We start from the raw sequence: 15,077 nt of genomic DNA on the forward strand, positions 1-15,077 counted from the left end.
GCCTGAAGTAGGAGTGGTAAAGAGGCACAGATTAGAGAGACAAGGTAGAGTGAGGACACACGTGGCTCCTGCAGGGCGCGTGAGTCCTGTGAGGCCATTGTCAGGACACTGAATGGGCCAGGAGATGCCAGCCCGCGGTGTGATTTTAAATGGCCTCGGTGGATCTACATTTCCAGAGATCAGTGGGCAACAGTGGATGGACCGAGAAAAGCAGTCACCAGTGGATCCTCTGGCCGTGTCAGGGAAAGAGAAAAACCAGTATTTATACAACACTTAAAAATGTCCAGAATCAGGCCAGGTGTGTTGGTGCACGCCTTTCATCCCAGCACTTGGGAGGCAGAGGCAAGTGCATCGCTGTGAGTTCAAGGCCAGCCTGATCTACAAACAAAGTGAGTCCAGGACAGCCAAGGCTACACAGAGAAACCCTGTCTCAAAAAACTAAAAAAAAAAAAAAAAAGTCCAGAATCAGGCTGGAAAGATGATTCAGCAGATAAGGTTGCGGGGGACCTCTGACCTCCGTACACAACAGGAAAGTTTACAATTAAAGAAAAATGTAAAGAACGGCAGAAATACAAACTAGTTTTTTAGTACTTTCTTTTTTCTTTTGAGACACAGTCATACTATATAGCTCTGGCTGTCCTCGAACTTGGTAGGTAGCAGGCTGACCTGGAACAGGGATTCTCTGGCCTCTGCCTCCCGAGTGCTTGAGCCTTAAAAAAAAACAACTGTGTGTATGCCCATGGGTGTGTCTGTGTGTGTCAGGGGGTGGGAGTCGGGGAGGGGGATGTGCACATGACTGCAGGTGCCTGTTAAACAGGATGCCTGGGAGCTGGGGTTACAGGTGTTGTGAGCTGTCTGGTGTGGGTGCTAGCAACCAAATCTTGGTCCTCTGAAAGAGCAATCCGAGCTCTGACCTGCCGAGCCATCTCTTTGGCCTCTGAAATAATTTCTCAGCGCTTTTGTTCCAGAGAGTCTCTGCTTGAGGCAGCAGTCCTCAGTCTTCCTTACGTGCCACCCTTTCATATAGCTCCTCAGGTTGTGCTGACCCTCAGCCACATAATTATTTTTGTTGCTACCTCATCGCTGTAATTTTGCTACAGTTATGATTCATAATGTAAATAGCTGATGAATGACCCCAGAGAGGTCATGACCCAAGGGTTGGAAAACACCGGCATACGGGTTCTCTTCGGTGATTTCCAGGTACTCGGCTCACCTCGGGCAGACACTTGAAGCCAGCTTCTTTGCTCTTCAGCAACACAGCCTGGTGACACTGAACTGTTATAAACTGTTATGTGTTGCCAAAACACGGCATGAGTTATTTGATAATTTGATAATTTCGAGGCTGTGCCATATTCCGGTTACGTTTGTTTGTTTGTTTGTTTTTCAAAATAACTTTACTGAGCTGTTCATGAAGCTTATTCTAAAAAGTTTAAAGCTCCACACAAACGTTTTAATGGTGTGATGAACGGACAAATGAGCTTATGTGTGAGAATACGCTCCCAGGTGTACACTGTAAAGCGATTTGCAGAGGACTGGACCAAGTCTTGTTTTGGAAGTCGGCCTTGTGCATAAGAGCTCACCAGAGCTTTATGGCCCATACGTGAGATTACCTAAGGCTCTCTTGCAAATTTCCTGAACACCCACTAGGGGGCAGTATGAAAGCCATTGAAATCTGTAACGTCCTGCCCCAGACACTAGGCTTTCTATTTAAAATTTCTGTGCCTCAATTTCTTCGCTAAGACTAGCACCTAGTATATGGGAAAGAGTGATGATGCTCTTGCTCTCTGGGGCTGCAAACCTCTGTGTGAGCAGGAGAGGGCACCTTAGAGGTTGCCTGACTGGCCAGCATGTCTTTCAACAAAAAGCCATAGCCAGTGAGGAGGAACCTTATTAAACATTCACCCTTGCTGTCATCACGCCCTGCAGGCAGCTGGGGGACCTTCTCAATGTCACCACTACATTCTGTCATGAGTGTAAATGAATTCAAAGTTTCAGAGTGCTTTTTTCATCTTTTTTCTTTGTGGAGAACTTCTTAGGAATAGTCACTATTGTCAGATGAGGAACCCAAGGCTGCAGAACCCAGTCAACCTGTCCAGATCCCTCAGCCCTGTGCCACACTGGAGCCTCTAGGGCGGTAGTTCTCAACCTGTGGGTTGTGACCCCCTGATGGGAGAGAGGGGAATGTCCTAATAATTATTTTGCATGGTTGTCTAAGACCATCTGCATATCAGATATCAACATACAGTTCATACATGTAGCAAATTACAGTTAGAAGTAGCAACAAAAATGATTTTATGGCTGGGGATCACCCCAACATGAAGAACTGTATTAAAGGGTCACAGCATTAGGAAGGTTGAGAACCACTGGTCTAGACTCTAGACTTGGAGCCTTGATCCCTCTAGACAAGTGTTTCCCAACATTCCTAATACTGTGACCACAACAGTTCCTCAAGTTGTGGTGACTCCCAACTATAAAATTATTTTTGTTGCTGCTTCATAACTGTTATTTTGCTACTGTTATGAATCATAATGTGAATATCTGTGTTTTCCTGATGATCTTAGGTGATCCCTGTGAAACGGTCCTTTGACACCCAAAGGGGTCGTGACCCCCAGGTTGAGAACTTCTGCTCTAAAGTCTAGCGGGACCAATTGGTGGAGCATGAGCCAACAGGGTCTGGCTCCTGCCTGACTTACCATGCCTAAGAAATAAGCAATCAGACATACAGCTCCAGAGCACCTCTCTGCAGGGGCATACTGCCGAAGCTTTCATTCCATTTCTGGACTGTAGCCCTTTATTCATCCAACCTGGCTGGGTGTTGATCTGAGGACACTTTCATCCCATGAGTGGGGCCACTCTTGTTTGTAGAGCCAGAGGTACTGCGTGGCACTTCATGGCTGCATAGTTCTCAGCAGGCACCTGCCACGGGCTCTGGTCTAATGAGGGCTGCCTCCTCAAAGGTGTTTTCCTTTTGGTCTGAATATATATATATTATTCTCATGTGTGTGCAAAAGTGTGTGTGTGTGGCCGTGCGTGCACATGTGAGCACATGCGTGCGTGCAGGCACATGCACATGCACATGAGTGCAGGTGATGCCTGCAGAGGCTACGGGACAGCACTGAATTGCCTGAAGGTGGAGTTACAGGCCATTGTGAGCCATCTGATGTAGGTCTTCTGGAAGAACAGCTCTTAACTATGGAGCTATCGTTCCTGTTTGAATTGTTTTGTTGTTTAAGATTTCTTTTTATTTTGGTACATGAGTGTTTGGCTTGTACGTGTGAGCACTGTAGGCATGCCTGGTGCCCTTGGAGGCTAGAAGAGGGCATTTGATTATTTTGAACGGCCATGTGGGTTCTAGAGACTGCACCTGGGTTCTCTGCAAGAACAGCAAGGGCTCTTAACTGCTGGGCCGTCTCTCCAGTTGTGGTGGTAATAGATATGGCCCCCATATATATTTTGAATGCTTGGCCCATAGGAAGTGGCACCATTAGGAGATACGGCCTTGTTGGAGAAAGTGTGTCACTGTGGAGATGGGCTTTGAGGTCTTATATGCGCTCAAGCTACGCCCTCTGCTCCCTCTGCTGCCTTTGTAGAGCTCTCAGCTCCTTCTCCAGCACCATGTCTGCCTGCACGCTGCCATGCTTCCCATCATGACGATAACGGACTAAACCTCTGAACGGCAAGCCAGCCCCAGTGAAATGTTTTCCTTTAGAAGAGTTGCCAGCTCACGGTGTCTCTTCACAAGGATAAAGCCCTAGGCCACCAGTCCCATGATTCTTCCCCCAAGCCGAATTCTACCTCATGATTCTTCTGCCTCAGTTTTCCAAGTCCTGTGATGATAGGCATGTGCTACCTGCCTAAAGGCTGCCTTAAGTCCACGGTTCACAGCTCTCCTGGGGATGTCACTAAATTGTTAAAAAGAACATCTTTACTCATACCGCAAGGATGAGGACAGGGTCTGACTGCCTTAAAGGCAAATTCTTATTCTCTCTCTCTCTCTCTCTCTCTCTCTCTCTCTCTCTCTCTCTCTCTCTCTCTCATTTTTTTGAGACAGGGTTTCTCACTATATAACATCCTTGGCTACCTTGGATTCTCTTTGTAGACCAGGCTAGCCTTGAACTCACAAAGATCCACTTGCCTCCACCTCCCAAGCGCTGGGATCAAAGGCGTGCACCACCATGCCCGGCTTGGCCTGGAATTTTCAGTCCTCCTGCCTCTGCTTCCATGGGCTGGGATCACAGGTGTGTGCCATGCTCAACTTGATTTGGCCTTCTTGAGCCATTCCTCACAGATTTCCAGTGGAGCAGGTCTAAGAGAGTCCTGCACTCTCCACAAATGCCTGCTAAGAGAAGCCAAAGGGCTCAGCCTGGGTGAGAGCTGAGGTGGTCTTTCTGGTCCCCCATCAACCACTCACCCACACACCTTCATGTCCAGAAACAGCCACAGAGCACTGTGCAGCAACTGAGACAGGGTGGGACCTTCTTTTCTTTTTCTGTGATCCTACTGTCCATGTCAGAGGCAGATGAAGGAAAGTGCCGCTGGAGCTCCTGGTGCTTCTGTTATACAACCTGAGTGTGTGCTGACCACGCCCAGCTCCAGGCTGAGGACACTACAGCAAACTCTGAATCCTTGTTTTAGAAGGAAGTGCAGTCAAGGTGGTGGCAGAGAAGAACTGTCACTGGTGTTGTCCCCATGCCAGCTCCCACCCCCAGCTCAGGCCCTGTTCCTCTTTCCTGTCTGTAACAATTCAGAGGTAACCTGTGGACGTGCCTACCCCACCCCCACCCCCACCCCCGTCCGCTGAGGACAGAGCAACAAAAAGGCTGACACTGACACAGAGAGGGACACGCACGCCATAGGTACAAACCATTTGTTTTATTTCCGGTATTGGTTTATACAAACTTGCAAGATACAAACGCAGAGCTCATTGGGGTTCCTCAGTACCTAATCTAGTAAGATTGCTGCTGAAAAGGAGGGAGGGAGTTCTCACCTACCTCAGCCAGGCGCCCCCTTTTACAGGGGAGGACGGTCGGCTAGACAGATGGACGCTCAGGGGGTGCTACAGCGGTGTGGTCCCAACGGAGGTGATGTCCATGTAAGCTTTAACTGTTTGTCTAAGGTCACTTTCATACTAAAGACACTGAGATCATAGATTTCCTCGTATGGTTTATCATCTAACACCAGCAAATCAAATTGGCCCCAAATATGTGCATAAATAGATATGTATATATATTTATATTTATATATAGTATTTTTCCTTAGTTTGCAGTAGTAGCCCTGCCCCAAGAACATGCCTTTCACAAAGGCAGGCAAGCACGCCTGCTGCTTGCAAGCTTGCTTCCTCAAGAAAAATCTTTAAAGTGACAGTAGCAATAGTTGCCCGCAGCCTCTTCGTTTTTGGTGGAGGAGGTAATGGGTTCATTGGGAAGGACCTATGTTTGGTGGCCAGGACTTTCCCCAGATGGGGTACTTAGCCCTAGGCCTACGTCTGGGCCCTGTTCATTCACAGCAAGAGGCTCCAGGCTGGGAAGGGGGCCAAAGAATGCCAGAGTTGGAGGGCAGGCTTCAAAAGCTGGCCAGAAATGCTGTAAAATTCCAAAAGACATGATATCAGATCTGGGGGGGAGAGGTCACCATCCTGCCCCAAATCCTTGCTCATGTCACCTGTCAGAAAGCAAGTTCGGAGAGCCGAGCTGCCGCAGGCAGAACTCCAGCCCACGGCATGACGAAGTGCCGAGGGCTTCTTCTTGGGGAAGTCTAAGCTTTGACATTGACTATGGGGCCCTCCCCAGCCAAGAACGAGGCTTCGAGTCTGGATGCCAGACCAATGTGCCAGGATAACTTCCAGAAAGAAAAGTCCTAGAGGGAAAGAGGTGTGACACAGAGTGGGTACAATAGAAAGTGTGGGTGAGGCCCTGGGAGCTCACAGTATTCACCAAAGAACACAGAGGGCCCCAAGCCACTCTCTGGGCTTCACCTTGTGTCTTGGGGTCTGTCAGGGAGCAGACCGGCATCCTTCGAGCTGGCCAGCCTAGGCTGCCGGCAACCTGTTTGCCTTTTTCCACAGAGGGATTAGGGGAGGTGGTCCAGGGGCCCGTGTGAGGACTGCATGTCTGCAGCTGTAAACATTTCCTTCAAGGAGACTCACACGCTTGACAACCCTTGGGCTGCTTCCTGAAGTTGACAATGAAGTCAAATTCTTAGACCAGGATTTTCAGGAGAATGTCCTGCCCCTGCAGGGAGCCGCCCGCCCCAGGTGAGCCTAGGGACCAGCCCTTTAGGATGACTGGGTAATGTGAAGGAAGCCACTGGGGCAGAGGGAAGGGTGTAGGATGGGACTAGGGACAGCCACCCCAGTCTCCTCACACAGCGCCAATCCCTTTCAGACATTGCACACTTTGAAAATAGATCTGCTTTTTAAACAAAAGCATAAAATAGGTCTGCCTTAAAATAAATCTTTCCTCTCCCCTTCTTTGGATCAAAAAGGCAAGGGGTGTGGTCTCAACATGCTAAGAATGACGTGGACAGAAAACGGGTCTGGGCAGAGGCTGAGGAAAGAACTGACATCCAGACAAATTATATATATATATATATCACACACGGGTATCCATGACATGATCACTTCCATAAAACATATATTAAGGCATGTAAAGCAACATAAAGAGCCAGCTTTATGAAATACAGGATGAGAGGGCTGGAAGAGGTGCAGACATTTCTTGGTATTTTACGTGTCCTTCTAAAAATACCACTTTTTTTTAAAAAAGGAGAGACAGAGACAGGGAAAGCCCTAAAATTTCATTTCTGGTGGAAGAGGGTACAGGGAGAGAGGGGAACCTGGGAGCTAAACCCCCCCTACCAGTATTTAAGAAAGAAAGGGCAGGTTTGGGGTGCTTGAACTATACAGATAGGGTTCACTTTCCAGAAGCCTGGTAGAGGTGAGGCAGGTGGACTCCTCCTGACCCGAAGCCAGACAATATCCTAAGCACCCAAAACAGAACCTGATACACAAAAAGTGATTGACTAGTATTTGTTGAAGGAACTGTCATCTTTACTTGCATATAAACCAGTAACTGTCCCAACCATGAAGGAGTGACGATGGATTGATAGGAGATGACGCCGTTGTTTCCGGGGCCACCGATGTTCAGGTTGAAGTCTCTGGGCAGCATCTGTGGCAGGGCCAGGCCTGGGGGATGGTGTGTGCGGCTGGCCTTCCTTCTCTGCTCTCTGGCTCCGTTTACTCACAGTAGATGGACCACAGGAAGACATTCCTCAGCTCCCAGCTCTCCCTGTCCTGTCCTCCTTGGATAGATGGGTTGCAAAAAAAGCCCAGCCCGTGGTCCTGCTCTAGATGCCTGAGAGGAGGAGTAGGGCCCTAGAGTTCGGCCTCACAGTTAAATCCTCATCCCCCGCCCCCCCCCCCTCCATCCCAGGGCAAACCCTCAGCTGGCCCACAGTACTTCCCAGGTTTGAAGGGGTCAAGAAACTGGCTAGATAAGGCCCCACGGCTGACAGACTTTATGTCAGACAATCTTCTCTCTGCCCAGGAGACAGACAGACAGCAGGCCTTGATCACAGGTGGAACCATCTCACAGGCCATCTCCCGCTAACATCCCCTTACTCCATACTTTGCTACCAAGCACCTCCTCCGGGGCTGATGTGTGCCTGGTGAGTCCTCCTGGGGCCACCTGCCCCTGAGGAAGATGTGAAGTACATAGGTCACAGTCAGGCCCTCTGCTTGGCACTAACCTAAGGCTCCACACGAGAGAAGCCATTCCTATCCTCCCTTTCCCTTTCCCTCCTTCCTGACATCCCGGCTGCTTGTGACTCACACCCCGCTTTCCCTCCCTTCTCTCTCTGAGCTTCTCCCCTCCTCTATCTGCTCCTGCTTCCAACATGCCCTCAGATCCTGCGCAGACCTGCTGTCGTCTATCCGTAATGCCCGACCTCTCCGGGAGCCCAGGAGCCTCTCCCTATCACTCCTCGTCTTCTTTGGCTCAAGCAGGGTGGCTGGTCTCGAGGGAACTCTGGGAAACCCATCAGCAGAGCCATGCCAAAGCCATGGGCATCGCTGCGGCAGTTGGGACCAAAGGAGGAAGAAGGTGGCAGGCGTTGGCCTCTCACTGTGTTGTGTGGGTTCCAAGGGATGGAGGGTCTGTCTTGTCTTCACTTCTGGTCCTCACCCATAGCTGAGGACATGCTCCCCACCAGGACATGGTTGCCATCAGGGGATGGTGCAGGAGGGCCACACAGTGCCATCCAGAACCGCACTTGAGCTCCCTGTGACTGGGGCATAGGAGAGGATGACATCCTGGCCTTGCCATCCCAGTCTTGCCTTAGAACCATGGCATGACAGTGCAGGCTTCAGGGCGAGGGCAGCAGATGTGAATTTGAAGGCATCCATGCTCCTTTCTGAAGCAGCCCTGGTCCCTAGCCTGGTTCTCCGAGGCATCCCATGGTAGGTGCGAGGGCAGGAGGCCAGGATGAGGAGCCGGAGCCTGCCCGGTGTGCAGTGGATGCTATCAGAAGGTGGCTCTGTGGAGCTTCACGGCATTGGCCTCAGCCAGGGCTTGCACTAGAAAAAGGAGAAGCGGGTGAGAAGGGCACACAGGCCGGGGGCGCCTCCAGCCAGCTCCTCTAGGGAGTAAGACACTTTGTTACAAAGAGCTGGGGGGCCACCCCTTCCCCAACCTGGAAAGAGCAGCGAGGAGGGCGAGAAGCCAGGTTCTTTCCCGATCCTAGCCCATGGCTATGTGCTGCCAGGGGAGGGAAGAGCAAGGCCAGGGCTAAGGTGCTTTAGCGCTGCCCTCAGTCACATTAATGTCTGGGAGTAGAGACACAGCATCTAGGAGCTTCTTAGGGTTCTGTGGCGGGACTTCCGTGGATCTCAAGAGACGGAAGCCGGTTAGCAGACCGGAAGTATAGGGTGGCAGGTACAGAGGTTGGGGAGCCAGGGAAGTACGTTCCCCGGAGCGGCAGATGGGTGTGGCATTAACACCACTCTCTCCTGCTTGCAAAGAAGCAGAGTCATCGCCACTGCCATATCTATGAAGCAGGACTGCCAGCCACCTGCAGCCAGTACTGCTTGGAGACACTGGTGGCTCAAGCGGACAAATGGAGGGGGGACATTGCGCACAGGGTACCAGGGTAGGGAGAAGCAATGAGAGAGCATATATGACTCAGTAGGGTGGGGGAAAGAGGTTTCCCCCCCCTTCCCTGGGGTGCATGAAATACAGTAACAACAACAACAAAAACAACAACAAAAAAAAGTGCTTACGTCAGAGCTCAGACCCGCATGGTATGGCTGCTGTCGGCGCCCCGTGGGCCGTCAGACGTTAGGGGGTTGGCTGGTGGAGTCGGGGAAGCAGGGGAGGTGGGAGGGCTTGGGGTGGCACATTGCACTGGAAACAAAAATGAACAGGGGAGTGAATAGAAGACAGAGGGTGCTAGGGGAGGAGACTGGGCACCCAGAGCAAGCGAGGCCACTCCCCTGGGCAGGGAGCAAGGCAGGGAGGCAAGCTGAGAGAGAGAAAGGGAAGAGCTGGGTGGGGGGCTTGCTCAAGCAGAGGCAAAGCTGCCCTTAGTTCCCAGGAAGCAATGGAGAATAGCGAGGTTCCTGAGGAGACCTGGCCCAACCCAGGCTCTGTTAAGAAGCACGCGGCTGCACCCCGTTCTGGGATAAGGACTCCCTTCCCATCCACACTGGGAGATTCATGCTCCACTCTGTGCAGACAGCATGAGGGAGTTGTCACTTAGCAGTTTCACTCGTGATAATGATTAATAGTGCAGTAAAATCACACCAGTCCACACAGGGTCGTGCCCACCCCACCCCCACCTACCAAATAGGACAGTTGGTAGATAATCATTTTCAAAGAACACGGATTCCCGTTGGGCATCAAGTCAGCCCTGTCAACCAAGGGCTCAGAAGCCACTCACTCCCATGATCAGGAGACCCTGTTGTGACCAGGCCAGCAGAGGAACTTCGGTCCACTCTTGAAAACCCATTTTGAACTTTAAGATGGTGATGTTTGGACTGATGAGATTTTAATCTATCATCATTTCATGTGAAGACCAGCAGAAGGGAAAGACAGCGACCAGGAGAGTCCTCTGAGTGGCCACCAGACCCTTGCACATCCTCAGTGCAGCCAAGGCAGAGAGAACATTCTCACTTGGGCTCAGAGAAGAACCAGACCTCAGCCACGGGTCACACTGCATTTCCAAGACGTGACATTAAACTTCCAAGTCCTTGCTTCCCCACCCCCGGCATGGGCCTCATCAACCTCCTCTGACCAATGTGCAACTCAGGGCCAGTGTGACTCTTACTGTTGCTATGAAAATATCCCCAGTGTTGTCCATAGCCCAGGTTTTACAAGTGCACATGGGGTGATGGCCACTTCCCATAATGCCATTTGTGGGATCTGACCCCACCACACGGTCACACTCATTTTACACAACTAAAACATGCGCTTGTGCTCTTTCAGGCCTCAATACTTCCATATGATCTAACATACTTGTCACATCCTAGGCAAAAACACTCACAAATGCCTTCCAACACACCCACGTGCATGTCTATATGGCCAAAGGAGGGTTACTCATGGGCCATGTGCAGACTCTAAAACAGTCAAAAACCCAACAAGTCCGCAAGGAGGTTCCCGGGGGAAGCCAAAACAAAGGTTAGAGCGTCTACCTAGCGAGGCTCTTGTGACTGACACATTCATGGTTCTAACAGGTGTCCACCTGTTACGTCCTGACCCAGAGATTAGAAGCAGAGTACTGGGGCTAGAAAGGGGAGAGAGAGTGGGGAGTCAAAAGACCCTGAGTAGCTCTAACATGGCACAAGTGAATGAGGTGTAAGTGGGGAGGGGACCACACGTGGATGCAGAGGGAGTCACATGGAGGGTGCAGCTCTTCAGGGCATGCTTTCAGCTGAAGTCAAGAGCCTAAGGTATTAACTGAGGGAGGAAAAGGCAGTTACGCAACTATTATCTCTCTAAGGAAACAGACAAGCTACGTATGTGTTGACTATACCCACTGAACCAAGTTAACTTCAAATGTGCAGCAAGTGCATACGGGGCAGATGTGGTGCTACAATGCATGTACATCTGCATGCGTGAGCAGCCACGCACATTTACCAGTGCATCCCCCTCTTGCCTCACCTTGTGCATAGACATTTTTACAAGTGCCACAGAGTGTACACTGAGCACAACATACGGGATAGGCCTCAGTATTCCTGATTCACAAAAAGCCAGTCACACATAATATGCACATTCATAGAAGTTACACACACACACACACACACACACACACACACTTACATTTGCCCTCAAACATCCCTTTCACCCACATACTGATCATTTAAATATACACAGCTACATACCTGCAAACATTACCAGATATGTGACATCTGTGCCAGGTACACAGACTCAGAAATGCCACATCTTGTCATATGGTACATGCTGAACCAACACATAGCAGCCAGGTAAACTTACAAAGAGAGCATTCCTCACAGATTATGTTGTCTGTGACGCTCTACACGCCAAGCCTGCTGTTCTTGGGACCTGTCCCAGCCGCTCTCCCTCCCAGTGTTCTGGGTATGAGCCTACGCCCACACTGCATGTGCCTAGGACTAGCTCTTGCCCTGGGGCTTCCAGGCCATGGGCCAAGGATAGTGGGACAGCGGGCTAGGTCTGAGGTCTGGCCCTATCATAGCCTTGTTTTGAATTGTTGGGGGTTTTGGCAAAAGCACAATGACCATTTGCTTTCAGCACACAGACTCTGAAATGTAAGCTCATGTGTTGTTGGGGGAAATCTGATAGGCCCCAGAGGTTTGTCTTCGTGAAACTTGGACTGTTAGGTAACAAGGGAGAAAGTGAGGTCCATGGCAGGGCAGAGGGGAGTTTTTAGTTTTTATTTTTATAATTTAAAAAATGATCTATTTATTTGTATACAGTGTATGTACACCTGCAGGCCATAAGAGGGCATCAAAACACATTGTAGATGGCTATGAGCCACCATGTGGTTGCTGGGAATTGAACTCAGGACCTCTGGAAGAACAGGCAGTGTTCTTACCCTCTGAACCATCTCTCCAGCCCCCAAGAGGGGAGTTTTAAGCATCATATGTGCTGCTCTCTTGAAATAGTAAGTTCCTTTTACCCAAAGCATGTGGAATTTGATTCAGCTTCAATTTACATTCAAGATCCTTTTGTAAGTAAAGTCAAGAGAGGTCACAGGAAGCCTCCTACCTGAGGCCAAACTGGTTCTGCGACCTTAGCTGCAGAGAGGGCTGTGGTCCCTCCTCCCTCCTGGGACACTGGGTGGCACCTGCAATCTCCAGAGCTTCCCCAGCCCTCCCTCCTGAGCTCCATCCTTCTCCAAACCAGTTCCTCTCTCAGGTTTAACTGCTACCCTCTTTGCTGTGACTCACAACCCGCTGGCTGTACCCTGCATACAGAGAGTGAGGAGCAGGGCGGGGCGGTTCGCATTTCAACTTCAGCTCTTACTGACTGCCTGGCACTGTGCGAGGGGCTGCTGCTTCCAACCTTTACACCCGCTGAACTGAAGGCAGGTGTTTTGAATTCTACCAAAGAGGAAATGGAGGCTCGGAGTGCCATCTGTCACCAAACGCAAAGCACCATCCCTTCCTGGGATGCTCCGCCTTCCATTTTTATCTGCTTGCTCCTGCCTCATGGGGACCACCCTGCTGTGGCCTATAACACGGTCTCTCTCACTTCTACCAGTCACCTTAAGCTTCCTAACTGTGGCCACCAAAGTTCACACCTTGTAGGCGCGGTGGTGCACACCAATAATCCCAGCACTCAGAGGACTAAACAGGAAGGTAGAGAGTCCCAGGCCAGGCTGGGTTGACAAAACCAGATCCTTGTCTCAAAAACAAAACAAAATAAAATGATGCCACTACACCTGGATGAGCTAACCACTGCCTTACCTTCCCCTCCCATTCACACAGACTCCCCTTCATTCAAAGCCCAGCCACATCCCCCCTCCTCCAGGATGCTGCCCTAGCCTGCGGATGTTGCCCCTGGTGATGTTAACACTGTGTTATCTAACTGGGACCCTCGGTGTGAGGTCACTCCCTTTTCCTCGCCTCTTCTTGGCTAATTTGGATCAGAAGCCAAGGTAGAGATGAAATGGCTCTTAAGTCCTTGGCTGCCATGTCTTGTGTGTGTGTGTGTGTGTGTGTGTGTGTGTGTATGTGATCTTTCTACTCTTCTCTTTGCATGTAGCAAGGAGGAAAAAAGCAGAAGGAAACCTGAACCCCTGGCCTCAACACCCATGGTGGCAAACACGCCTGTGCTTCCTGAGGAAGGTGCCACCATCGTCTTCTCTTCTCTGTGACTTTTCAGGGGGCAGATGTGGCTCCGGGTCCCCTGCAGCTTCTGACCAGGTCCTCTACGAAGTGGCTGTGAGCATCATGACAGCTGAGCCCCTGGATGTCACAGCCACTCTGGCCCCTTCGTGTTAAGCCCAGCACAGACCCAGTTAGTGCTTAGCGAATGCTTAGTCTGACCCTTAGTCTGACCCTGAGAACCATCTCCTTGGCCTGGCATCTCTCTGAGCCTGACCCTCCCCTGGCAGTACTGCACTTCCTCCCCTACACCTGGTCAGCTGGTGTCCCTGGCGGAGCGAGGCCCAGCCCCTCTCACCAGACAGCATGCGGCCCCTGCGGGAGGCCTCGGTCGCCAGGGCACAGGAGATTTCAATCCGCTTCTCCTGCTCCTGCAGCTGGCTCTCTGAGTCCTGGGGCACGTCCACAGAGTCCCCCTCGCCGATGGGCACCACGTTCTGCATACTGAAGAGGCACAGACACACAGACATGGAGGGAGGGACAGACTGGTCCAATTGGCTCGGGGTGGCCTGCAGCTGAGGTTGGTGGGGGGAGGGCCAGGGGCCTATGAGTATGCAGGCTCTGGTGCCCAGCAAGGCTGCCCCTAGGAGCGAGGGAGACCCTGGCAAGACTGTTGGGATCCCCTACCCTTCATGTTTGCCAATGAATTGTCAGAGGTTCAGGTGAACACGTGGGGCAGCCTTGAAGGGGAGGAGGATGAGCAGAGGCACCCTCCACTTTGTGCACAAGCCCAGCAGGTCTTTCTACGGCCCAGAGGCAGCACCCTCATTCCTACCAGACGCCTGGGTATGTCTGCTGCCTCTGGCCACTGCTTCCATTTTCTCTACCCTGGGGAGGCAAGGTGCCTCCAAGACATCTAGTGCCCAAGGAACCTGGGTGCAAGGGAAGGTCCTCCTAGACCTATTACCTGGATTTGGCAATGAGTGTCTTGATTCTCTCCACTTTCTTCTGCTTCTCCTTCAACTCCTCGGGGCTCAAGGGGGCGTCAGGTTCCAGGTCAATGTACCGTTCAGGAATGAGGACTTTGTCTGGAGTAGAGAGCTGTGGAGGGCCTGAGGTCACCACCTACATCCCCTCCCCGCCCCCCCTCCCCCTCCTCCCTCAGCCCCATCCTGGATCCACTCACCTCCTTATTGATGTCAACATCGTAGTGTTGGGGCTCCAGCTCCATTTTGCGAAGGCGGGCGATTTCCTCCCGCGGTGTCTCATACGCCTGGCCGCCAGGTTCCTCGGCCCTCAGGGCTGCCTCCAGGTTGGAAATGTCCACTTCGTGGATGCTGCGGTGACGGCGCACCTGAGGGACAGCACTGTCAGCACCAAATCACTTCTACCCGTGGCTCTCCCTTCAGGCAGTTCTTATCGGTCCTGTATCCCTGTCCCCCCTGCCCCCCACCAGCATTGTCTGATCAGGCTCCCTCTGTCCTGCACTACAGAGCCACCCTCTTCCCCTCTGCTTCCCTGACACCTGCCTAGAGCAAGGCCCAGAGGCACAATCTCATCAGTGTATCTTGTCAGCGCTCGCTCCCCTACTTACAGGCTACACTGCACACCTTGGGCAGGAGAAGCAGGCTGCCCCATATTGCTTTCTAATAGTTTTATGCTACGGAAGTTCTGACCTATTGGCTTGAGCAAAACTATATGAAGGCAGGGTTTGCATCATGTTTCTTCTCTCTTTCTGGAACTTACTGTAGAGAAAAGCTAAATAGGTGCCTTGGCCCCA

The 15,077-nt window shown here is 51.3% G+C and overlaps 1 protein-coding gene across 18 annotated transcripts in view; it reads right to left on the reverse strand.

Annotated features, from left to right (window-relative positions):
* Positions 1-4,857: 4,857 nt before the first annotated feature.
* PLEKHA6 (pleckstrin homology domain containing A6) overlaps positions 4,858-15,077 on the reverse strand; it is a 145,992-nt gene continuing 135,772 nt past the window's right edge. For 17 of the 18 annotated variants that reach the window (XM_084790530.1, XM_084790533.1, XM_084790525.1 and 14 more), the window contains 5 exons: positions 14,484-14,651; positions 14,265-14,398; positions 13,656-13,801; positions 9,272-9,395; positions 4,858-8,569 (listed from right to left, as the gene is read on the reverse strand). In XM_084790530.1, coding sequence (XP_084646656.1) covers positions 9,280-9,395; positions 13,656-13,801; positions 14,265-14,398; positions 14,484-14,651 — 564 coding nt within the window. In that variant the 3' untranslated portion in view covers positions 4,858-8,569; positions 9,272-9,279. The remainder of the gene's footprint in view (positions 8,570-9,271; positions 9,396-13,655; positions 13,802-14,264; positions 14,399-14,483; positions 14,652-15,077) is intronic. The other variant, XM_084790534.1, reaches the window with a different exon arrangement.

Source organism: Acomys minous (assembly GCF_964271855.1).
Source record: "Acomys minous genome assembly, chromosome: 1".
Taxonomy (NCBI): domain Eukaryota; kingdom Metazoa; phylum Chordata; class Mammalia; order Rodentia; family Muridae; genus Acomys; species Acomys minous.